Source organism: Phaethon aethereus, assembly GCF_964289735.1.
Source record: "Phaethon aethereus genome assembly, chromosome: 13".
NCBI lineage: Eukaryota > Metazoa > Chordata > Aves > Phaethontiformes > Phaethontidae > Phaethon > Phaethon aethereus.
In genome coordinates, this window is record NC_138589.1 from 1,199,467 (window position 1) to 1,223,792 (window position 24,326).

At 60.0% G+C, this 24,326-nt stretch overlaps 2 protein-coding genes across 2 annotated transcripts; both read left to right on the forward strand.

The window, feature by feature from the left end:
- Positions 1-2,671: 2,671 nt before the first annotated feature.
- On the forward strand, positions 2,672-8,967 carry LCAT (lecithin-cholesterol acyltransferase; the record flags this gene model as incomplete). Its single annotated transcript, XM_082005669.1, has 6 exons — positions 2,672-2,819; positions 5,635-5,791; positions 6,248-6,363; positions 6,547-6,642; positions 6,925-7,149; positions 8,360-8,967. 6 exons carry the CDS (start codon positions 2,672-2,674, stop codon positions 8,965-8,967), a joined length of 1,350 nt encoding a protein of 449 aa, XP_081861795.1.
- Positions 8,968-10,833: 1,866 nt separating this feature from the next.
- On the forward strand, positions 10,834-23,519 carry MATCAP1 (microtubule associated tyrosine carboxypeptidase 1; the record flags this gene model as incomplete). Its single annotated transcript, XM_082005463.1, has 6 exons — positions 10,834-11,244; positions 14,528-14,671; positions 21,329-21,461; positions 21,884-22,189; positions 22,822-22,919; positions 23,355-23,519. The coding sequence occupies 6 exons, from the start codon at positions 10,834-10,836 to the stop codon at positions 23,517-23,519; spliced, it is 1,257 nt and encodes a 418-aa protein (XP_081861589.1).
- Between the last annotated feature and the right edge of the window lie 807 nt (positions 23,520-24,326).

Consider the following 24,326-nt stretch of genomic DNA (forward strand, 5'->3'; position numbering starts at 1 on the left):
AGACTCCACAACTTCTCTGGGCAACCTCTGCCAGTACTCGGTCACCCTCACAGTAAAAAAGCACCTCCTGATGTTCAGATGGAGCCTCCTGTCTTCCAGGTCGTGCCCACTGCCTCTGGTCCTGGCACTGGGCACCGCTGAGAAGAGCGTGGCTTCCCTCCTGGGAGAGATGCTCCAGGTCCTTCCATCATCTTCGTGTAGAAAAAGCAGGTGCCAGCAGCAACCCAACCTTTGAAGGTTGAAGGTGCTAGGTTTGGGCAGCTGAACACCTTTCAGGGGAGACAGTCCCTTGCTTCACTCCCACCTCAGCTGTCCCAGCAGGAGGAGGTACCGCTCCTGCCCGTGGGCTCCTAAAGGATAACGCCTTCGCCTGAACAGGGGCTTGAACCCTGGACCCTCAGATTAAAAGTCTGATGCTCTCCCAGCTGAGCTATCCAGGCTCACATTTGAGGGCTTGGGGGATGTTCAGGACAGGCGGTGAGGACCCTGCTTTGCTGCGGCATCCCCGTGGGATGACACGGGGACTCCTTTTGACCTCTTCCACCCTGCACCACCCTGGAGAGGCCGTCCTCCCAGGAGGAGCAGCACCACCAGGACCTCCACCCTGCCCTGGCCCCTCTTCCTCGGGCGAGGATGGAGTCGCCGGGGGAAGACGGGGCAGAAACGCCAGGTTTGTCCTCCTGGGGTCAACCAAAAAGCCAAAGTGAGGAGGCAGAGGAGGAGGAGAGCCTGGCCGGGGCTGCGGGTGCCAATCGGGAAAAATGATAACCCGGCAGCAGCGGGCTTTGAACCTACTTTTACCGGAGACCGGCACCCAGCCCCGGCTCCTCAGCCCGCTCAGCCGCGCTGCCCGCACTGGCCGGGCTCAGTGCCGGGCTCAGCACCCGGTTTCTGGGCACCGGCCGGGCTGGCCTCCCACCGGGACACCGATCCCGCCGCGGGGATGAGCCGCGGGATGGCGAGTAGGGATGGGCCCACGGGGAGGGCGAGTCTGGTCCACCGCCAAACCTCCGCTGCGCCCGCCGCTCCCCGAGGGAGTCCGGGGGAGCTCCTGGGGGGCCGGGGGAGAGGAGCAGCAGCGTGGGACCCCCAGCCCGGCAGCTGTGATCGTATAGTGGTCAGTACTCTGCGTTGTGGCCGCAGCAACCTCGGTTCGAATCCGAGTCACAGCAAACGCTTTTGCCGAGAGGCAAACGCTTTCCTCCGGCCCCCCCAAACACGGAGCGTCTCGTCGCCCCAGCTGCAGCGTCGGGATCTCGGGGGCGGGGGGAAGGTTTGGCCGGACACACGGCCATGTCGTCCTGCTGGCTTTCTGCTAACACGTTTCAAAAATCAAAACAAAAAAACCCGAAACCAACTAATTTCCCCCATCCCACAGCCCCTGCCTGGGCTCACAGCCCCGCACGCAGCCCCGACCCCGCACAGGCAAGGGGCTGACAGCCAAGACCAGCGATTTTAAGGAGAAAAGTTAAATTAGGCTATAATAAGCCCTGGGGCTGTCCAGCCAGGGGCTGCAGGGCAGAGGACGGGGCAGGACTCGGGGTGAGCGGAGATTTCTTATCGCTCCTGTTCGCGCTCCCGGGGGTGTCCACGGGTTTCTGTCCACCAAGGAGACCACAATGGAGATGCATCCCCAGCTCCTTCCTCCCCTGAGCCCCCGCAAATTCAGCTGGTGCCACCAAGCTCAGCCCAAAGGGTGACCCTGACCCCTGAGATGGGGTGAGGAGCCCCTGCGCCCCGGGTCTGCCCTCACCCGCCGGGCTTTCCTTGGGCAGCGCGAGGTCCCAGGTCCCCACTGCAGGCAGGGTCACCTGGGTCCCTGCCCGTGCAGGCTGGGGGCCGTGGGGGCTCCCCCCACCCAGGACTGGCACCAAGGTGGGGGGGACCTGTGGGGACCCAGAGCCAGGAGCCGCAGGGTCCCGGCGTCGAGCGCCGGCCGGGGAGATGCCGGGGGGCACGCAGCATCCCCCCGCCCCAGGACCGAGCGCTTGCCGGGAGGATGCTACGTGGGGCAAGGCTGGGCAGGGGGGCTCGGGGCAGGGGGGCTCGGGGCAGGGGACGCGGGGCAGGGGACGCGGGGCAGGGGCAGTGCCCGGGTTAGCACCGGGGGATGCGCTGCTGCCATGCGGCACGAGGGGTGGCCCAGATGCGTCCTCGCCTGTCCCAGCCCCGACGGCTTCTCTGGTTTGGGGTCCACCTGGCCACGTCGGCGGCACCGGCCCCACCCCCCCAAACCTGGCCAAGGGCGGGGGGAGCGGTGAGGCGCCATACTCGCGCGGGCAGGGAGCGGGCAGGGCGCAGGCAGACCCGCGGGCTTACCCCGGGATGAGCGAGCGGAGGGAAGCGTGTGGCAGCCGCAACCCCGGCACGCAGCCGCGGGACACCGAGGCGCCGGGCAGCTGCCAAATTCAGGCGCCCGCTGCGCTGGCACCCCCGGGCAGGGCTCTCGGGGCGCGAAGAGCCCCTGGGCACCCCTGGACTGGCTTGGCGGGACATGGCACGTCCGCAAGGCCAGTCCTTCGGCCCTCCCCGTCCCTCCTCCTCCTCACGGCCAGCCCCTCGCAGCTCTCCCCTCCCCTGCAGCCCGGCTGCCTCTTGGCTGGACCTGCCTGAAAAAATATAAAAGGCTGTTTCGCTTGGCGACGTCCGGAGGTTCCCGGCGGAGCTTGCCATGGGGACCCGCGGCACCGGCGTTGCGTTGCTGACGCTGTCGCTGCTCCTGCAGCCCACGTCCCAGTTCTGGCTCTTCAACGTCCTCTTTCCACCCACCACCACCCCAGAAGCTCCCCCGACCAACAGCACGCCGCCCGTGGTACTCGGTAAGGTCACGCCGGCACGCTGCGGGGCACGGGTGGGCATCCCAGGTGCCACACCGGCGGGGTGGGGGGGGAGCCGGCGGTCGGGTCGGGGTGCCGCGCTGCCGGCGGCTCGGCGGCTCTTGGCCGCGGTGGCCCGTTGCAAGCTGGAGCCACCAAGGCGGGGCGGGGGTGTGTGTGTGTGTGACATACGGCTGCTGAGTCCCCTCCCGTCTGCTGGGGCTGGGAATGCCGGGCTGGTCGTGCCCGGCCGCCGCTGCCTGGAGCTGGGGGTGCAGGCTGGGCACCCCAGAAAGCAAATGGTGTTTTTAGGCCCCTGCAGTGGGCTAGCATCCCGCGGTCTCCCAAAGCCCACCCCGTCCCATGTCTTCTGCCGCTCCCTGGCGACACTTAAGTCATCCTCCGCCGCCGCGGAAGGGCGTCCGGCTCACATCCCACCCGACGTCTGCCCTGCCGGGGGGTGGCGTAGAGGAGAGCCAGCTTTTGGCAGAGGTGCTCAGGGAGGTGAAAGGAGAGATCGGGGCATCACCTCGGGGGGGTGGAGGGGGGAGCGGCGGCCGCCGGCTGGTACCTCCGTCCCGCACGGCTCTGCCTTCCTTTGCCCCCGTGCCGTCACCCCCGGGGACTCGAAACGCCAGGGTTTTGCCATCGAACCTCTGCTGGGCAGAATTGTTGTGGGGTTTTGGTTTTGTTTTGGTTTTTTTTTTCTCCTTTTTTCTTGAATCAAGCCGAGTTTCCCCTTTAAAAAAGAGAAGAGAAAAAGCAGAACGTCCCCGCTGCAACGCCGGGGGCTGAGCCCGCAAACTCCCTTCCCAGAAGGATCGGAGAGCAGGGGACGGGGTCCGGAGCCTCGGTGCTCTGGGGCAGGTCCTGCTTGGCCGGGAGACCCGGGTTGCCCTCTCCTCAGGATGGCTGGTGGTGGTCGGTGCATCTCCCCCAGCCCCCGGTACCGGCCTCAGCCCCTGTCCCGCGCCCAGCCGGGTGCGGCCGCTCGGCATCCGCACGTAGCCCATCCCCCTGGGCTGGGCGTCCCAGAAACCCCCAGTGCCCTTGGGACCGCCGATAACCCCTCTGCCCCCACAGGAACTCCCTTAATAATTACCTAATGTCCTCTGGGAAGGGAGGCAGAGCTCAGGGCTGCGCGCGGGGGGCGGGGGTGCTGGCTCTGCACCCTCGGAGCCGTCAGGGCAACTCGTGGTCCCGCTCTCCTCGCCGGCCGGGGGGGTCCTCCCTGCCCGCTCCCTGCCTCGGGGTCTCCTGTCAGGGTCCACCGGATGGTCTGATCCCCCGCCGGGTGCTTTGAAGGCAGGATTAGAGCCTCCGGGGTAGCCCTGGGGAGATGCCACAGAGGCGAGGAGGGTGTGAGGCAGGTTGAGGCAGGCAATCGCCACACCTCCTTCGCCGCTTGGCCGGGATGGGGCTTTCGGCTCCAGCCGTGCCCCTGCCACACTGTGGGAACGGGTGCCGGGATGGGTGGGATGGGGCTAGAGCACCTCCGGGCCAGGCTGCCCTCGGAGCCTGCGGCAGGGACAGCACCGCGGCTCCGGAAATGCCCGCAACCCATCAACGCCTGGGGTGGAGGGACACCTGAGGCCGGTGGGGACCAGGGAAAATGGGGGACATCCTTCTCGGGTCCAAGATGCTCTTCACCTGAATCCTTCAGCCCCCAGCGCCAGGCAGCGTGGCTCCCACCCTGCCACACCAGTGGGGTCCCGCAGCCACCGCAGAGCCGGGGTCCTGGTCCCAGACCAGCACAGCGCAGGCATCTACAGGGACTTAGGGCCACAAAGCAGCTCGTGGTGTCCTTGGGGGAAGCTCCTTACGTGGCACACGCGGGCAGTGCTGCAGCACTGAAGGTCCACACCGTCCCCGGCTGTGCATGGTGGGGGCCGGTCCAGGACCCACTGGGGCCGTGGGATTCGTCGCCCAGTGCTCCCATCCCACCAGGCTCACTGTCCCCTGCGGTCCCTTCACCTCTTGTCCTCGCCCTCAGGGTCAGCACTGGCACCAGGAGCCGGCACTCGGCTCCTGCACTGGGAACGTTCTCTATGGCATGCGCCCACGGCACAGGGTACCAGAACATCCCGGGACAGGTGTCCCGTCCCTGCTGGGGATCCCACAGGCAGACCAGGCACCCCGGTGATGGTCACCCTCCACCGAGGGAGCCCAGGTCGCGCTTAAAACCACGCTGCCTTTACCGCACGCGTTGTTTGTGCCGGATTTCCTCGGGGTCCGCTTCCGCTCAGCACCGAACCACTTCACAGACCTCGCTCAGCTTCTGCGGGGGGTTCAAAGTTCAGGAAAACAGCGCGTGGGCCTCGGGTGCCAGCACCGGGCTGACTTTCACCTCCCTGGGGACTCTCTGCACGTCCTCGAGCCGTCCCGCTACCCCAGGACAAGGTGCCAGGGGTGCAGCAGGGCTGGGCAGCCCCCCGCAGCACCGGCTCCTTCCCCCAGGCTGCAGCGAGAGGAGGAGGATGGAAAACCAGCCGGGCAGGAGAAATAATCCGGGATGCTTCCTGCTGGTGGGGGTAGGCAGGTTTGGGCCAAGGGTGGCAGCTCTGGGGGTCACCCTGTGGGAAAGGCAGCTCGGGGGGTTCCCTGAGGATGCTCACCCTGCGTTTGGGCTCCGAGAGCCCTCACTCCCACACGGGGCGGGCTCTTCTCCAGGGATGCTACTCCAGGAGCCGCTGGAGCCGGCCAGCCCCCGGGGGAGCCCTGCTTGGGGGGCTGGGGGCAGCGCCGGGTGGGGCAGCCCCCCGGGGCCGGCGGGACGGGGTCTGTAGCTGGCTCTGCTCTCGCCCTGTGGTGCCACCAGTGCCGGGGTGTCTGGGGAACCAGCTGGAAGCCAAGCTGGACAAGCCGGACGTGGTGAACTGGATGTGCTACCGCAAAACAGAGGACTATTTCACCATCTGGCTCAACCTCAACACCTTCCTGCCAGTGGGAGTTGACTGCTGGATCGATAACACCAGGTACCGCTCACTCCCACCCCGGGAGCTCCCCGGGGAAATGACCTACCAGGGATCTCCCTCCCTTCTCCTCCCTCCCGGCCGCGACCTAGCACACATGGGAAACCACGGGACCGTTTGGGAAGACAGCTGGCTGGCTCCCGCTCCCAGCGCCCGTGTCCCTTTCCCGTGTCCCTGCCACTTGCTCGTGCCATCCAGACAGTCCCCCGAACCCACCGGAGATGCTGCCACCATGCCCCGGGCAGCAGGACGAGGCGACTGCTTGCATCCCACTCCATCAGGGATCCTCCTGCCTTGAGATGCCGGGCGGTCGGGATGGATGCTGGCTTGGCACCAGTCCACCTCCCCGTCCACATACGCCTTGGAAAGAGCCACCAAGGTCCAGGCTTCCAGCCAGTGATCTCCACCCCATCCCTTGGGGACATGGCTCCTCTGCTACTTTCTGTCCTGTCCCCGCAGGGTGGTGTACAACCGAACCTCTCGGAAAATGTCCAATGCCCCCGGGGTGCACATCCGTGTGCCTGGCTTCGGCAAGACCTATTCCGTGGAATACCTGGACCAGAGCAAGCTGGCAGGTGAGAGGAGGAGAGGTATGGGGTATCCCATGTGCTCCCTGGAAGTGGAGAGGTGTCCCCTGGGGACACCAAGCTACGGGGCTTACCAGAAGACGTTGTGGCCAATGACGAGGACCAGGGTGGAAAAAGATGGACAGGAGAAGACCACAGACCTAATTCCCACCTCTTCTTTCTGCCCCGTAGGTTACCTGCACACCCTGGTGCAGAACCTGGTGAACAACGGCTACGTGAGGGACCAGACGGTTCGGGCAGCCCCCTACGACTGGAGGGTCGGGCCCCGTAAGTATGGGGGTTGCGACCAGGCCACTGGTGCAGGGAGGGAAGCAGGATGGCTCTCACGGGCCGGGTGAGCCGGCTGGTGTGGAGGAACCTCTGGACAAGGACGGCTGCCCGTGGTGGTGGGCGCTTGACCACTCATGGTGCTTTCATGTGAATGCATGGTGGCACTTGTGGCCTCTGTGCCCACACCTGTCTCTGGTCAGGGCTCATAGGGTCATCCCTGGAGCCCTGTGGCCACGAGTGAGGAGGTGGCCAAGGGCTGGTTGACCTTCTTGTCCGCAGAGGAGCAGCCTGAATACTTCCAGAACCTGAAGGCACTGATCGAGGAGATGCACGATGAGTACCAGCGACGTGTCTTCCTCATCGCGCACAGCATGGGCAACCTCAACATCCTCTACTTCTTGCTACAGCAGACGCAAGCCTGGAAAGATCAGTACATTGGGGGTTTCATCTCCCTGGGCGCGCCCTGGGGAGGGTCCGTCAAGCCCCTGCGCGTCCTGGCATCCGGTGGGTGACTCCTCGTGCCCATCCACCTCTTTGCTTGCTCTCCCTCTTGCAGAAATGGAAGGGTGGTGGTGGGCAGGGAAAGGACACAGTGGTAGAAGAGGTGGAGGACAGACGTCCGAGGGGTCCGCGGAGGCAGCGCCCGTGCTCTGGTGCTGATGCCGCTGTGTCCCGCAGTGCGGAAAGCCAAAGAGCTGGCAGCACAGCCTGCACCATGCCCTGGCCCGACTCCTGGGCTAGGGGTGCTCCTTGAAAGCCGGAACACCCATCCTGGGCAAGAAAAGGGCTCAGCCAAAAATCTCAGGGCCAGGGAAGCAGTTTGGGGCGTGCTCACCCCCCCTTCTCACTGCCTCCCCAAGACATCTGTGCCACCTCCATCCACCCAGGCTGGTGGACCTTCACTCCAAGCCATAGAGACCTTCTGCAGCGGAGGACGCGGAGGCCACCCAAGGGACGCTCACGCTCTCCTGCACCTCTTGCTTGGATGTCCCCACATCTCACAGCCCATCCCCCATAAGCTTTGCTGTCTCCAGGCTTTAATCTCCCCTCACCCAGTTCCTCTTTAGTCTCTTTTCAGCCCAGAAAGCCACAATCACTTGCCTAATGCTGACAGCCCAGAATATCTACAAGTCACAAGCTGAGCCTCCAAAAATGCATGGAATTAAAATCATGTGCTTGAAGATTTTAACATCTGGCCCCTTGCATCACCCTTAAGTCATCTCCTCATATTTTTCTCTGTTGCCACAAGGGCCAGAGACGTTTTTAAGGTAATCTGAGATCGTTGCATGGTCTTCGGACTCCAGACACACCAAAAATGCCGAGAGTTGCAGGAGGCGTGTGGGTTGGCCACCCATTACGAGCACCCTCATGGGGCTCAGCTCATTCCTGTCCCTGCAGGCAGGCGTGGAGGTGCCGGGGTTGCAGGGAAAGTCCAAGGCTGGGTTGCTCAGGGCCAGGTTTGTCTACACTCAGCCCCTCCGAGCAGCTAGAGATGTTATGCTGGAGAGAAGAGTTCGGAAGGTTGCGCTGGATATCTGCAGCCAGAGGGGTGAGGAGAGGACGTACGGCCACGGGCAGGGCAGGGGTGAGCAGGGGAGGATCTGAGGTGGAACCGTACCCCAGCCAGGAGGCAGCTGTGACCCCAGCCCAAGGGGCACCGTTTGCGAGGGTGCGTTTCGGTGCTACTTCTGATGAGCCCCTGTGTGTCCTGCAGGTGACAATCAGGGCATCCCACTCATGTCCAACATCAAGCTGCGCGAAGAGCAGCGCATGACCACCACTAGCCCCTGGATGTTTCCAACAAGCCTGGCCTGGCCCGAGACCCACGTCTTCATCTCCACGCCTTCTTACAATTACACCTACCGGGACTACCAACGCTTCTTCACCGATGTCAACTTGGAGGATGGCTGGTACATGTGGGAGGACATGAAGGACTTGCTGAAGGGCCTACCCCCACCTGGGGTGGACACGTATTGCCTCTACGGCACAGGCTACCCCACTGTGGAGACTTACATATATGATGAGCGTTTCCCTTACGAGGATCCCGTGGACATGATTTATGGCGACGGGGACGACACCGTCAATAGACGCAGTTTGGAGTTGTGCAAGCGATGGCGTGACCAGCAAAAGCAGAAGGTGCATGTCCAGGAGCTGCGAGGCGTCGACCACCTCAACATGGTCTTCAGCAACCTGACGCTCAGTTCCATCAACGAAATCCTGCTGGGGACCCCACAGGAGCAGGTGAGATCCAGCCTAGAGGCTGGGAAGGGTGGGAAGATCCTATCCGGGCGCAAGGTCCTTAAGGAGCCCAAAAAGAACTGAAAGGCATGAGGGCCAGATTCCCTCCATGCTGGTAGCCACCACGAGCTGCCACACAGGACTTGGAGCTGAGGATGGAAGTAAAAGGAGCGAGACCAACAGCTCGGGTGGATGGGCTGGCACCCACTTCCACGCTGATTGTTTTTTTTCTTTCGGGAACAGCGATTAATTATACTTCAGAGGCTTGTCACTTCCCACTAGCGGGTGGATAATTAACCGCGCTGCCAGCTCATTAACATCACACTTGCCAATTACGGCGTACGCACAAGCCCTCGTCGCTAGCAAGCCACGTTTAGGCACTTTAGAGGCTGTGGAGCCCGCGGTGCCGTAGCCTCGTAGCCTCTGCTCACTCGTGTAACGAGCACGGGCTCTGACTTACCGGGGCGGTCACGGAGGTGGCACAGGGGTGGCACGGCAGGTACGGCTAACAAGCGCACCTCTGCCAGCCGCCGGCGCGCAGGCAGCGAGCTAGGCTCCTCGGGCAAGACCGACTCGAAATCAGCAGATTTACGAAATAATAAACGTACTTTGCTTCTGAGCGCTGAGCCTGCCTTGTCCTTGCGCAGCGGGGTAGTAAAGCCAGCCGTAACCGAAAACCGAGGTGCTCGCTGCCCGGAGGCACCCCAGGAGCCGGGGCTTCGGGAAGAGCCACGTGCTCGGGTTGGCAACGCAGCTGGGCTCGGTGATGCTACTGGGGCTGGCCACGTGGCCGGGGTGACGACGCGACTGGGGCTGGTGACACGACCGGGGCTGGTGACGTGATCAGGGTTAGCGATGCAGCTGGGATGGCGATGCAACTGGGCTTGGTGGCGCAACTGGGACTAACGACGCAAGCGGGACTGGCGACATGACCGGGACTGGCGACATGACCAGGGCTGGCGATGCAACTGGGGCTGGCGATGTGACCAGGGCTGGTGACGTGACTGGGATGACAATGCAACTGGGGCTGGTGGTGTGACCAGGGCTGGCGACACAGCCGGGGTTGGTGATGTGACCGGGGCTGGCAATGCAGCCGGCGGGGCAATGCAACTGGGACTGGCAAAGCAACCAGGATGGCAATGCAACTGGGCTTGGCGATGCAACTGGGAACTGGCGACGCAACCAGGGTTGGCGACAGAGCAGGCACTGGGGATGCAGCTGGGACTGGTGACACAGCCAGGGTTAGCGATGCAACTGGGACTGGCAACACCACCGGGATGGCGATGCAACTGGGACGGGTGTCGCAACCAGGGTTGGTGACATGGCCGGGGATGGGGATGCAAATGGGGTTGGCGATGCGGCTGGGACTGCTGACATGGATGGGGTTAGCGATGCAACTGGGCTTGGCGATGCAACTGGGACTGGTGATACAACTGGGACTGGTGACATGGATGGGGTTAGCGATGCAACAGGGACTGGCAACAGCACCGGCATGGCGATGCAACTGGGACTGGGGATGCAACCAGGGTTGGCGACACAGCTGGGACTGGGGATGCAACCGGGACTGGTGACACAGCCGGGATTAGCGATGCAACTGGGCTTGGTGATGCAACTGGGACCGGCGACGGCACTGGGACGGCGATGCAACTGGGACTGGCGACGAAACCAGGGTCGGTGACACGGCCGGGGCCGGGGCCGCAGCGACGGCCGGCGACACAAACGGGACCGGGGCCGGGGCCGGGGCCGGGGCCGGGGCCGCAGCCGGCGCCCGGCCGCTCCGCACCGCGGCGGCGGGCAGAGCGGGCTCCGCGCGGGGCGGGGCGCGGCGGCGAGGGGCGGGGCTCTTCCCTCGGCGCTCCCGCTCCCATTGGCTCTGGCGCGCCGGGCGCCGCGCCGATTGGGCGGGGCGCGGCAGGGCGCCGCCGGCGCACCGCCGCCGCGCTGGAGGCCATGGTGCCGGCCCCGGGGGCGGCGGGCGGAGGGCTGGGCCGCCCGCCCGGCCGCCATGGCCCGCCGCTCTGCTCCTGCCCGTCCCCCCCGGCGCCGCCACCCGCGCCCCGTTACCCGCGGGGAACCCGGCGCCTATCGGAAACCGGCGCCGGGATGCGGCGGCGCGAAAGCGGCGGGGGGATGCGCGCCGCCGCCTCCCTGCCCCACATCGCCCGGGGGCGGGCGGAGGAGGGCGGCGGGCGGCGGAGCCCCTGCCTGCTCGTGGCGCTGCGGCCGCGGAACGTGGAGGCGGAACGGGAGCGGTTCTTCCGCGCCAGCTTCGCCTACGACCCGCAGTTCGAGTACGCCGAGCCGGTGCCCGCCGCCGTGCTGGACAAGTACGGGGCCGCCTCCGATCGCTTCGTCGCTCAGGTGAGGCGGGGGGGTGGGGCGGCGGGTCACGCGCTGCCCGCGCCTGGGTGTGTCCCGCTGCCGGTACTGCTGCCTGCTTGAGCTGCAGCCTCGGGGAGGGGGGGGTGCGAGCATCACGGCGGTCCCGAGCAGGGACGCTCGGCCTGGGAGGAGGAGGATGGAGGAGGAGGAGGAGGAAGAAGCAGGCTCGCCCGCTCCCCACCTTTCCCCCTCAGCACCCAGCGGGTGTGAAGGCGTGGGTGTCCCCGCGCGGGGCGGTGTCCGCCGGCGTGGGCCAGCTCTCCGGTGGTGGGTCCGCGGGCCAACGGGAAACCTCACGGCTTCTCCTTCCCACCCCGGCTTCTGCCGCCAGGCTGCTGCTCCGCTTGCCGCCCTTCGTGTCCTGCCCTCCGCACGCTCGCCCGGCGATTTCTGAAACCCTTCCGTCGTTCCCTACAGCCGCCCTTTGCAGGGACGGCGCGCGCTCCACGGGCGCCCTTGGGCGACGGCCGTACCGGTGCCGGGCCGCTCCGGATGCAGAGCCGGGCTTAGGAGCTGGTACTCCGTCAGGAACCCCTTGCTATTGCCATTTTGCTGTCGCAAGAGCGTGGCTGACCACATATTAAGCTGTCTTAAGCCTGAATGACCCGGTGGGTTAAGCCTGGCTTGTCTTCTGGAAGGTCGTCTTGCGAGCCCGGCTGTGCCTCAAAACTAGTTTGCTGCCGGGAGTGGGCGTCCCGCCTCTGGCAAGAGCATCCTTTCTGCCACGCAGACCCTTTCTAGCTGCCTCCGAGGAAGCAGGTTAAAAAATTCTTCTCTTGAATTTGGACGTCCACGCCGGAGGCGTTTCCTTGCAGCGGCAAGTTGGGCGCTTACATCTGGTGTTTCAACGAACGACTTCTTCACCGCTTTAGTTATTGGGTTTTGAATGTTTACTTACTCTTGCGTTGCTTCCTATATCTCTGCCGGAATTATTATCCAGCTGATTCAGGCTCTTTCTGTAAACAGCTTTCTAAGCAGTTACTCATTTCCAGCGCCTGCCCTACCTCTGCCCCAGAGAAACCGGTGCCGGCGATGCCGGTCTGACTCCTCTAAACACCTCACTGGCTTTTCAGTGTCTTCTTCCCGCATTTAAGTGCGTTTCATTCTCCAAGTAATGCAGTAAAGTAAGTTGTTGGGAGCTATTTTGCTTTCTCTTTTGGGACAGTTGACTTACAATATAGTAAAAGATGAATAATTGAGATTATTCCCTTCTGCACGTCACTTTGCACGAATGAAATTAGGTGTCTGTAACCAGGGTGGATGGTCTCATCCTGGATGCTAAAACCCTTTGCAAGAGATACGAAGTGTTGAGCGCTTCTACCAACGTTTCTCCAAGTTCTCCGCTGACGGCGCGATGGGACAGTATTCGTGTCGCTGCTCGTGCCCTGCAGTAACCTCCTTCCAGCCCCTCTTATTTTGGGCAACTTTTCTCTGTGCTAGCTAACTATGAGCTATAAACTGCTTTTATTTTAAAAACCTGGATTAATCACAGAGCTTAAATAAGCTTGGCGAAGCCAGCATCCTTGGACAAGAGCAGACAAACCAACACCAGCTCCCTGCTTCCAGCTTGCTGCTCCACCAGCTACTCTGGACATGTTTGGGGGACGGTATTTTAATTTTTGAACAGAAAATTTAAATAACCCAGAAGGATTCCGGAGGCTCGTCTCACCGATCATGTCTCCGGTTTGTCGCGGGAATGCCAGCAGCATCTGTACAGAGCTGGGGACAGAGGGTTCGTTATCCCTCTGCGTACGGTGGATGCATGATTTTGGGATGCCCAGGGACGCTCAGCAGCCTCTCAGAAAACTACACCCGGTATCTTAGGAATTTGGTGCGCCGGGATGCGGGCTGGAGGTCGGCGGAGATCGTGCCCTTTGGTCGTCGTACTCCTGGGCACCAGCTGTGCTGGGTTTCTCTTGGCTCGGTGCTTTAGGTCCCCGGGGAGGAGAAAGCAAATGGCTGAGCAGAGGTGGGAGGAAGAAATGGTCCTTTTTCTGCTGCAGTCGGCAGGAGGGACCTCGCGGCGCTGCAAAAACGATCCCGATCGTTCGAGCGAAAAAACAAACAAACAAACAAAACACCCTCAAAAAAACACCACCACAAAAAAAAAAGCCCCGCCCAACTTTTGGAAAGACGCAATAAGTGACTCGAGAATAAAAACCAGCTGTGCAGAGAAGACTGTCCAGGGAAGGAAAATCAGGACCTTCCGCTGGGGTAGAGGAAGCTGCTCACCTGCCTCAGACCCCAAAGCCCCTCTTTTTGGATGGTTTGAGTGCTGGTACTGGTGGGGAGCACCCATCTCCTGACCCTGGGTGATCGTAGGGGTGAGGGAGGGGATGGGACCCCCTCTTCAGGGCTCCAGCCGCTGCCCGGAGCCCGTACGAGAGCAAAGGGGGTTTGCTCAGCAGGAGGAGGTAAAACACGCGCCGTTCGGGAGCAGCGCTTGGTCCTGGGCCGGGAAGCGCAAGCAAGCAGCTGTGCCAGGTTTACAGACGCAATAAAACCACTGGAAAAACTCCAGAACTGGTGCAAAGTCGTCGTCATCTGGTTTGGGATATATATTCATAGGCTGGGGAAAAAGTCATTGCTTGAAAACGCAAACTCGCTTTTTGGGATGGGAATAATGACGCTGATTATTGTTAGCGCTAATAAATGCTTGTATTTTACAGATGCTCCGTAAATGTTAATGCTAATAAAAGAGCACGTGCTGCTTTTGTTAGACGGCTGTTGGTGCGCGCTAGGCTGGTTGTGTTGAGACCTTGGCCGAAGAAGGAAGCTGCGAAGGCGGAGGGCGATGCCGGTGACGCCAAGGGTGATGCTGGTGACACCCAGCTTTCCTGCCGGGTTTGCTTTCTTCGCTGCACTAAGAAAGTCTCGGGGTAAAAAGCAAGCTGATCAGCCAGACCTCTTTGTGCAAGCACTAGACTTTGAAAGGAGAACCGAAAGATGAAAATAATCAGAGCTTTAACCTCCGGAGGCAGCGCGCTGCGCCGCCGCCGTTTCGCTTCTCCTTTGCAAATGCTTGCAAGGGTGACAAAAAGCAGAAAGAATATACGGGGGGGTCACGCGGATTGCGTTACGTGTCCGTCTGTCCCGGCGCCCACCTCCAGCTGGCTCGGTCTCCTTGGTTTTTTAGACCTTGTGTCCGCGTCTCTCTTTACAGGCGTCTTATCAGGGATTATCTCCGCTGGGTTTTACGGCACGTGGGATTCTTAGGATGTGTTTTCATAAACCAGTGATGTTTTGTTTCCGCCCGCGACAGGCGATCAGGATCATTCGGGCCGTCCTGGAGAAGTACGGGACCTACGAGAGCTTCGAAGTCGCCACGGGCGGGAGGCTGCTGAGCAAGTGCCAGATCTGGTCCGTGATCCGAAAGTACATGCAGAAGGAAGGCTGCGTGGGAGAGGTAATCTGCGTCCCTGCTTTCTCGCTTGTAAAATCCAGCTGCAAAATATTTATTTTCTGGTAACGAGGGCTCGGATTGAGACGTGTTTTGGGTACAAAAGAAGAAAATTTTCTACTCTGAGCCGTGGTGTTTTTTCATCTCCGGCTTGGCTGCGTTTGCCGTACCCCGGCATTAGGACGCAAGCGCTGGTTCCCCACCAGTTTTATTCGATTTTTTTTTTTCCAGTGTGTATCTCCCTTTTAAGCTTAAGAGAGAGGAGCTGCTGCCTGGCCGCGTGGAGCCTTTTGCTGTGTGCATGAGGCATCAATTACTGTCGGGAAGAGTCATCTCCTGCTGTCAGCAGTGGTATGGCAGACATCTCCCACAGCTGCCTTCGCTCGCGTGTCCGCTCGCAAAGCCGGGGGAAGAGATTTCCTGCGGGATGCGCCGGGTTATGGCGCTTTAAAACCCCAAGCTCAGGTTTTAAGGCTGGGAGATAGAGATACGACGGTAGCCGTGTGAGATGGAGCCGGGGGGCGGACATTCGGCGTCTCTTCATCTGGTTTCTCCGTGCCCCCAGCAGCACCCAGCATGGCATGTCCTGCAGCTTCAGTTAAGGGGCTTCTTTTGGGTTGGTTTTTTTTTTTTTTCCCCCTTCCTGCCAACAAGGTGTGGGCAAAACGCTTCCACCGACCTGGGTTCAAGCGGTGAGAAGGATTTCTGGACCTGGTTTTGACTTTTTTGGCTCGCGGGGCTGCTGCTGGCTGCTGGCCACAGGAGCGAGTGGTTCCCCGAGGTCCCACACACCTCAAAACCCCGTGGTTTGCCCTGATCCCTCCTGGGAGTGTCCCTGGGATTTGGCACCTCGGCCCTCCTAAACCTTTGCTTAGGATGGAAAGGATCTCTGCAAACCTCTTCCTGTAATTCAGCTGCCTTTCAGTACCAGTCCCAACACCCAGCCCAGCAGCTGGCCAGTCTTACTCACAGACCTACACTTGCTAGTTGTGGTCTACCTCTTGATTTTATTGATTAAATTCAGCTATTTTGCTCTTCTCCGTTACTCTAAGCCCGAATTGAGCTCTGGCTGGGCAGAAAAAGACATCTTTTTCCTTACGTACCGGTGTGCAACTGGCTTCCTTCCAGCCCCGTGTGATTTTCCCTTTGCTCAAGGGAATGCGGAGTTCAGTAATTACGTTTGCGCGTCGGCGTGCGAGATACGTGGCTCTTTTATCCGAAACTTTTGATAAGTGCTTTTATAAACCCTTAAAGCATCGGTTTGTTCATTCCCACCCGTTAACAAATTTTGCCGAATTTCTCTGGGGCAGGGAAGAGGGAAGGGTTTCATCTGCTCTTGATATAGCGATGTTGGCAAACTTTGCTCCCCATACAGAACAAAAACTTGCCGAAACTTCTGCGTTGCCGAGAATGTAACACCCAGTTGGGGAGCTGGGCGGTTTCAGATGCGTATCTGCCTCCCTGCGCCTGCAGCTGTGATTCCTGACGTTCACCGTCCGCTCTGCCGTGCCGTTTGCTTCGCGGTTACGTATTAATCGTGATGGCTTTCTTAAAAACAAAAAAGAAAAAGAAGAAACTCCGGTGTGGGGGGTTGCGTTAGCTGAGGGACCGACCCGCCGATGCGTCAGCTGCCTGTGCTGCCTGCAGGCAGTCCTGGCAGGCAGCGCGGGCCAGGCTGGTGGCAGTCGCTGCAGGCAGCTGCCTTTTGTCCCCAGCGCCGACCGGCGAAGTCAGGATCCCGCTTTCCGGCACCGCGGGCAGCGCGCTCGTGGGTAAGTATTTGCGCTATAATTAACTTTGCGTCTTCAAGAGCTGCTTTGCTGGGGTCTGAGCTGCAGATCCTGAAGCTCTTCTGCTTTTCTTCTGGCTCAGGGCTGAGGGTGACGCTGCCGGAGCTCACAGGTCTCCATACAGATTTCGGCGAGCTCCCAGCTTGCAGCAGAGAAACCCCTGGCCCCGGTGGTAAGTGCTGCGTGGCAATCCCTGGGGTTGTGAAATGTTGTTAGGCTAAATAGTGCTAGCTAGCATCTCCTGGGATCCCATCCGTGGTGCCTCTCCACCCTGGAGATGCTCAGTGCCGGCGCTTTCTTGGCGTGCGAGGTCCTGAGCAGATGGACGGGCTGCTGGCCGTGCCAGGGAGCTGGGGAGAGGCAGGAGCCCGTGCCCCGGTGCCGCAGGAGCCATCAGCAGTCTTCTCTCCTGGGGATGCCCTCTTCCTCCACCATCGCATCCACAGAAGCAGAGCAGAAGCTTCGTGGACCACGAGGATGCGCTGGGGATCCCGCGCTCTCACAACCTGGAGAGCTGGCATTGCTGCTCCGGGAACGGGCTGCAACTTCAGCCGAAAGTCCTCCGTTCTAACGGCATCTGCAAAGCTGGAGGCTCCCAAAATAAGGCAAGTGGTGCCGATGAGCGGGCGGATGGGCTGCTGCAGCCGGAGCAGGGCTGCGGGCAGCGTAACGGGAGCGTGCAAAGCTGCGGTCTCCGGCGATGCCGAGACGCCCTTCCCGTCGCTGCCGGCCAGCTGGCTCGGCACAAGGCGGTTCTCAGCACAAGGCGGTTCTTGGCCCCTCCGTTTAATACGACAAAACAAGGCTCTATTATCCCACGTTATCAAATAAGGGGAAAAAACCAAAATAACCCAAGCCAATGCCTCTAGAAAGGCATCAGACTGACATCTGAAGAGTGACATCGCGGGGTTTTGCCCATCGTCTTCTCACCGTGGTGGCCCCTGGATGCGTCCGTATCTTCGGCTCTCGTGGGGGGACTGTGACCTGCAGCCGTACCCGTCTCCGGGCAGTGTCTAATCCTGTTTCCCAGCCCATTCTAGTCCATTTCTGTCCTTCCTTCCCCTGCCCAGCTCTGTCCCAGGATTTCTCCATCCTTAGGACAGGGATGGGGAATTTCTGTCCAGGCTGTGGCAGCCCCATGTCTTCCTAAGTCGGGGGATGTTTCTGCCTGCAAAACCGCTGCCGTTAATTTGCCTACCTGATCACGAACCCTTGCAAATATCACACGGCGGGTTGCACCATTTGCTGATGCTTCTTCGTCCTGAATCTGCTGCCTGATCGCTTCGCTTGATGCTGTCGAGCTCTTGTACAGGGAAAAAAACAGTTTCTACTCCATATAATTGAGTCTTGCTGTTTCTGCGTTGTCTTTACCTTTCCTTCACCATGAGAGAGGGGGAAAAAATCAACAGTGTTCCCTCTGACTTGGATCCTTCCTCCAAAGGCTGTGGGATGTTCGTGCTTGGAGGTTTTTTTTCCTTCCCAAAAACACAGACCGGTTACTTCAGCTGCACCCTCCCCTCTGTGCTCAGCTTTCCATCAGCGTCCCAGCTTACTGCAAACTGAATTTTTCTGTGCCCTTGGGTCTTTCTCCAAACGCGGTATCCCAGAGCATGCTTCGGTCTTCATTTCAGCTCTTGCTGCCTTGCCTAAAAAGGGCTCGTGCCAGACCCGATTTCAGTGCTGAGCATCACATCCTCGAGGATGCCGAGTATCAAATCCCCAGCATCCTCTTATTTTCCGGCTGTTTGCTGCCTTTCTCTTTGCTCACCCTGTGCGTAGCGATACCAGATAGGGAAAGAAAAAGGAAAAAAATTGGGGTTTGGACGGTTCAGTCTGCCTCCTTTTCAGGCACGATGGTGAAGATTGAGGGACAGCACTTGCCTTTCCACCATTTGCCTTGGGCTCAGTTTGGTGCTCACGTCGCTCGTGTGAGCAGATCGTTGATGCTTTAGCCATTTCAGGATGGGAATGACAATGGTGACCATTGACTTGTCCTGTAGCATAAAGCCTCCCCAAAATAATATAAAAATTAGCTCTTTAAAGCCAGAGCACTCGCTTGCAAATGTTGCTTAATGCTTATTTAAAGTGTCCTCTGCTTTAGGGAAGCTCAGCCCTGGTAGGATGCTCGGGTGCCGGCCTGGGCAACAGCGGGGAAGATGCAGCGTAAGGATGCAGGACAAGGGCTTCCCACTACAGCAAGAGGAAAAAGCCATGGGCAGGTGATAGGTGGATTATTGGGGTTATAATGAAAGAGTTTTCTTCAGGGGTGGGAATTAAGGGGCCAGTGAAGATGGGAAGGGAGAGCTGGACGTCACTGGCTTGGCAGAGATGAACTGCATGGAGCAATTAATCCACGTAACACGCAGTATCGTTAAACTCCCGGGTTTATGCAATGTTTCACTTGCGCGGGGGCTCAGAGTGTTGTTTTCAGAGAAATTGCCTGAGAGAAACTTGGAACTGTTGGGGGGATGCCAAGCAAGCAGCAGGCTCCCAAAACCCACCGGCTGGGCTGACCCCACTGCAGCAGGTCCCGCTGCTACGGGGGACCTGGAGCTGTGGAATCCCTGTCGCCTGGGGATGGTGCCTGGAGGAATCCAACCTAACGTGGCCAAGGATGAGCAACTGGAAAAATGGAGAAAAGCAGAGAGGAGGAGCTCGGAGAGAGTAGTATTTTTTTTTAATAGGCTGGGAGAAAGCAAGTGTAAGAATGAGAATGTTTATCCTAGGGAAGTTAGTTTTTCTGCATCTGGTATCTTAAATTCCGACCTCCTTGGGGTTTATTTTTTTCCCTGAATAGGGGCAGTGAAGCGTGACAAGACAGCAAGATGTGGACCCAGCCTTGTGGACCGCTCCCAGCGAGCTGAGCATCCTGTATCGTGGTAGCGGAGCTCCAGCTGACACAGCGCATCGTGTCTGGTGCTCCCAGTAAGAGCCGCAGGTCGAGCAGCAAAGACCTGGGGACCAGGGGCTGTCACAGGGTCTGGGCACCACTTCTGTGCTGCAGCGTCTTCGAGGGAGCAAAAAGTGCTGCAACGATGAAGCGTATTCCTCATCTTCTTTCTTTTGGTTTAAACTCTGTCCCCTGGCTCTCCCCTTCCCCTCCCACGTCCCAGGATTTCAGCTTCCGCTAGTCGCGTTTGGGATTGCTGTGCCGGATATCCAGGCTGTATTCCTGTCACACGGAGCTGACCTAAGAGATGGAAATTGGTTAAAATCGTACCAAAACCTGGCTCATTTGTACCTCCTTATTTCTGCCATGCCCTTCCCTGCCTGTCGTAGCTCCAGACAGGGCTGTTAGCAGAAGCTGCTGCCAAAAGTCTTCTCCCTGCCAAGAGCCCCTCCATGGGAGCTCATGAGGATCTTGCTGGAAACTAACCTAGAGCATAAAACCAGTTTTAGTCCGGATCAGTTCCCTACCTCAGTTTGTCCCAGGTCACCGAGGTTGGATGTGGGAGGGGGCAGCGAAACCGCGACCCGTATTTATTATGACTTGCCTAGCGGAGATGCGCATGAGCCAGAAGTGAACTGGCAAGTCCTTCCTCGGAGTCGGAGGGATTCTCCTTCACGCCGGTATATTTTAATCCAGGTAAGCTGTTAAGTATTTTATGCTGTTTGTTTCCCCAGTGGTAGACTCTGCTCTGTTATGTTGCGCTTTTGGCTTTCGTGAGCAGCTTTGCACAATAATAAATCCGCATTAAAGCAAACCCTTTCGGTCTCCTCTCTTTTTTTCTTTAAAGAAGAGAAAAGAATTGTCACGTAGTAACGTGTGTGTGCGTTTTCAGCCTGAAAAGTGTCAGCTGTGAAATAATAGATCTTTTTTAGAATCAATATGGACGTGGCAGGGGGGTTTTGAGATTAAATTGGTGTGTGCCCCAAGGTCCGAACCTTGGATGCGAGAGCTCCTGGGGGTGCAGCGGAGCCACGTGTCTCCTCCAGCGATGCTGCAGCTTTGAGTCGCTGCAGGTCTTGAAGTTGGACGGTCGAAAATGCTGCTTGGCCGGCACGTTAACTCCTGTTAACATAGAGCCATTGGCTCCAGCACTTGCGATGGCCAGGTTTCCCAAAATAGATGGTGGTTGGTTTTTTGGGGGTTTTTTTCTGTATAAAGATATTCACTAGTCCTGCGCACGCGTTGCCCATCCCTGCTGCGAATCGTGGCCGGCACGTGCGGTCCCTGCTGCGAGAGTGGGCTGGCGTGGCTCCGTCCTCGCTGCTCGTGTCTTGGAGCCTCAAAAGGGAGAGTATGGAGGAGAGCCCATGAAAATGGAGCCAGAGCCTTGGTTCCCTTGTGGGATGTTTATCGTGGGGTTCTAGAGGTTGGACCCATAACGGAGCGGGCACTGGCGGCTGTTTAGAGTGGGGTTGACTTAATGACCGAATTTACTGCGCCGTCCCATGCTAGGAGGGGATGCAGGCGTGGGACCAGGCAGGCCATAAAACGTGTGGCCATAAAATCATGGGCAGCCCATGGGAACGAGCCGAGGGAGAGCGGGGAGATGCTGGAGCCAGAGGGATGCTGGAGCCAGGCTGCCCAGGAGCTGCCTGCTCTGCCCGGATGGTGCCCACTCAGGCTTGCTGGCTGTAAAAAGGTTAAAGAAGTTCTTTCATCCCCCCGTGGGATCACCCGATTCCTCTGGGCACCCCCTCAGCGCCGGCAGTGCCTCCCTGCCTGCTCCTGCTATCTGTCGCTTCCCTGGGGAGCCGTAAGCGCGAGCCGGTGATGGTGCAGCAGCGCTGGACGGCGCCGCCCGCAGCGTCGGTGGCTTTTTCTGACCTTTCACCGTCATCTCAGCCTCCGCTTAGAGCCAAGACCCGGCTGAGCGTCTCCTCCCGTGGCAGTGCTGACGGCGGTTGCCTCCTTTTTCTTCCGCAGGTGGTGGTGCAGCTCACTGACGACCTCCTGTCCCAGGCGGTGATGATGGTGGAGGACAGCCGGCCAACCCTGGCCATCAACCTGGCCGGAGCCCGGCAGCACTGGCTGGAGGGGATGCTGCGCCACGAGATAGGTCAGCGGCGGGGTGGCCGCGGGCGAGGGGCAGGGGGGATGCTGTGAGCATCCTCTGGCTGTCGCTGGGGCAACGGCCTGGGGGCTGCGGGGACCACGGGGCAAGGTGATACCCACCAGGTCCTGCAAAGGAGGTGTCCTAGAGGGACGCTCCTGGGCAGGTTTCAGAAGGGGCTGAGGCCACCTGGGTCCCCGTCTGTGTGCGGGGCGGGGGGTGTCAGGCACCCACGTGCCTGTGCCTGCCCCCCGCCCTGGGCTCCGGAGCAAGCAGACGTCCCATGGCAGCATCTCCAGCCAAGCCTGGGGCTGGCACCTATGGGTGCTGGGTCTCAGCCCTAACCCCAAAGACTCTGGGTGTCAAGATTTTTGGTGGCTTTTCGGAGGCTGTGACTGACGGCGCTCGCTCCCATCTCCGCTCCCCAGGCACCCACTACATCCGGGGGGTGAACAACACCCGCCAGCCCTGGCACAGCTCCGAGGGCCGCAAGCAGTACAGCCTGAAGCCTGCCAACCCCACGGAGGAAGGCTTGGCCAGCCTGCACAGTGTCCTCTTCCGCAAGCAGCCCTTCCTGTGGCGGGCAGCCCTGCTCTACTACACCATCGAGCGGGCCAGCCGCCTCTCCTTCTCCGCCCTTTTCCAGGACCTGGAGCAGTACGTCCAGGACGCCGGCGTCCGGTGGGAGTACTGCGTGCGGGCGAAGCGGGGCCAGACCGACACCTCGCAGCCAGGTACTGCTCAGACAGTGATAAGCGTCGGGTTTTGGAAAGGATTTTTTTTTTTTTTTTTAAAAGAAGAGGCAGGGGACGCGTTTTGCTGGTGGGTGGGTTGAGCATCACCAGCCCTGCGGCCACGGCAGCCTTCAAAATGGTGGCTCTGCCCCACCTCATCCCTCCCCATCCCCGGCACCGCTTTCCTATGAGGTTACTCTTTATGGCAGTAATCTTTTACATGCGGTCCTGGCACATCAGCTCTTGGGCCGGGTTGGGTGGGGATGGGGTTGGATGGGGCCCCCACACGGAACCCCATAAAGTGGTTGCAGTCTGATGGGAGTGACTTGCCCAAGCTCCCGGTGCGGCAGCAGCCAAAGGAGAGGAAAAATGAGCATTTCTGGGGATGCGTTTAGATTCTTGCTGTGGTTTAACATTAAAAAATTCTTTGCATCCCAGTGAGAGGTCTGGGGCTCCCGCTGTACCTGGCTGCCTCTGCGGTCCCCGGCGCTGCTCCCCAGTGCTCCTCCTTTGGGCCCCAGCGGTCCTGCCCATGGCACCAGCAATGCCTGAGCCCTGGCACACTCATGTCACCCTGGTCCCGGGTGGTGAGGAGCCAGGCTCCTGCTCCTCGGCCTCTCCTGCTCTTCCAGGCTGCTTCAGTAAGGACCAGGTCTACCTGGACGGAATTCTCCGCATCCTGCGCCATCGGCAGACCATCGACTTCCCGCTGCTGGCTGCGCTTGGAAAGGTAACGGCCGCAAGGGGCAGCTGATCCCAGAACCTCATCCCAAAGCTCACGGGGGCTCCCACAGTCCCGTGTTTTCCCAAAAACAAGGGACAAGGGCTGGCAGCCCTTCAGCTCTTTGCATTTAGGATGCAAGGAGGGATGGGACAATCCATCTTCCTCCCTGGGAGACCCTTGGGGAGAGGCTTAACCCCGTGGGTTAAGCTCTGCTGGCTGCGCCGCTGGCCCTCTGCCTTGGCCACACTGGTCCTGCAGTGACAGAAAATGTCCAAAACCCACAAATCCTTGCAAATTCCACCCCCCCGCCCCGAGTGGCTCTGCCGGTGCCTCCCTGCAGGCAGGAGGGGTGTTTGGGCAGGGGATGGGTGACCTGGGTAGGCTGCGGGGGAGGCGGGAGGGTGCCCTGGGTGCTCACCCTGTCTCCCTGCTTCCCATCAGGTCTCCTACGAGGATGTAAATAGACTGAAGAAATTTGGGGTCCTGGAGAAAGCCCGCATCCCCCATTTCATGCAGGACCTGGAGCGGTACATGAAGCAGCTGGACCACATCGTCACCACCAATGGCCTGAACGAGGAGGAGCTGGAGCAGCTGCTGCCCGACTGAGGGGCCTCTCCCCCTCAAACCAGCACCCCGAGGCCATAACTGGTGCCATTTATTGGATATTTATTGGGGCTGGCTGGAGCCTGGAGAAGAGGGCAGAGCCCGGGCGGCCGCTGTGCATGTACTGCTGTGTAGGGTAGCGTGGCCGAGAGCGCCGGTGTGGTTAGTATTGATGTGTACCCCACCCCTCACCGTCCCTGGTGTATTTTGGGGATGGCTGCATGGCACCAGAGAGACAGAGAAGAGGGTTCAGAGGGAGAGAGGGCAGAGCTGGGGCAATGTGCTGGTCCCCTAGAGGTACAGGAGGCTGTGCTGGGATGGTTGCAATGGGGGAGGGTGGCCATAGGGTGCGTGGGGTGCTCCCAGCAGAGCGGGGGCACCTACTCGGGGTCAACACCCAGGGCTGGGGGCTCTGGGCTGTGCCTGGCAGCCCTAGCAGGGAATAAGGAAGGACTTTAATCAGCCAAATACCAATCTCTGCTCTCTCCCTGACTCCTACTAGATATTTGCCCACAACTTAACCATTGCTCCGCACCCCAACTACAGCCACTCTGCCTGGCTCTGAGGCACAGGAGGACTCGGGGTGGGGAATCGGGCTTCATGTTAGGAAAAAGCGTGTAATAAAAATGATGTAATGGAAACAACGCATGGGCAAAAGGCTGTGGATAGCATCAACAGCCAGGCTGGCACCACTGCGAACGCTGACCACGCGTCTCGCTCGCAGGGCTCCGAGCTGGTGCGTCAGGAGCAGGAAGGGGTCACCAGAGTGTGTAAAACAACTTACTGGGCAGGGATGACATTAATAAATCC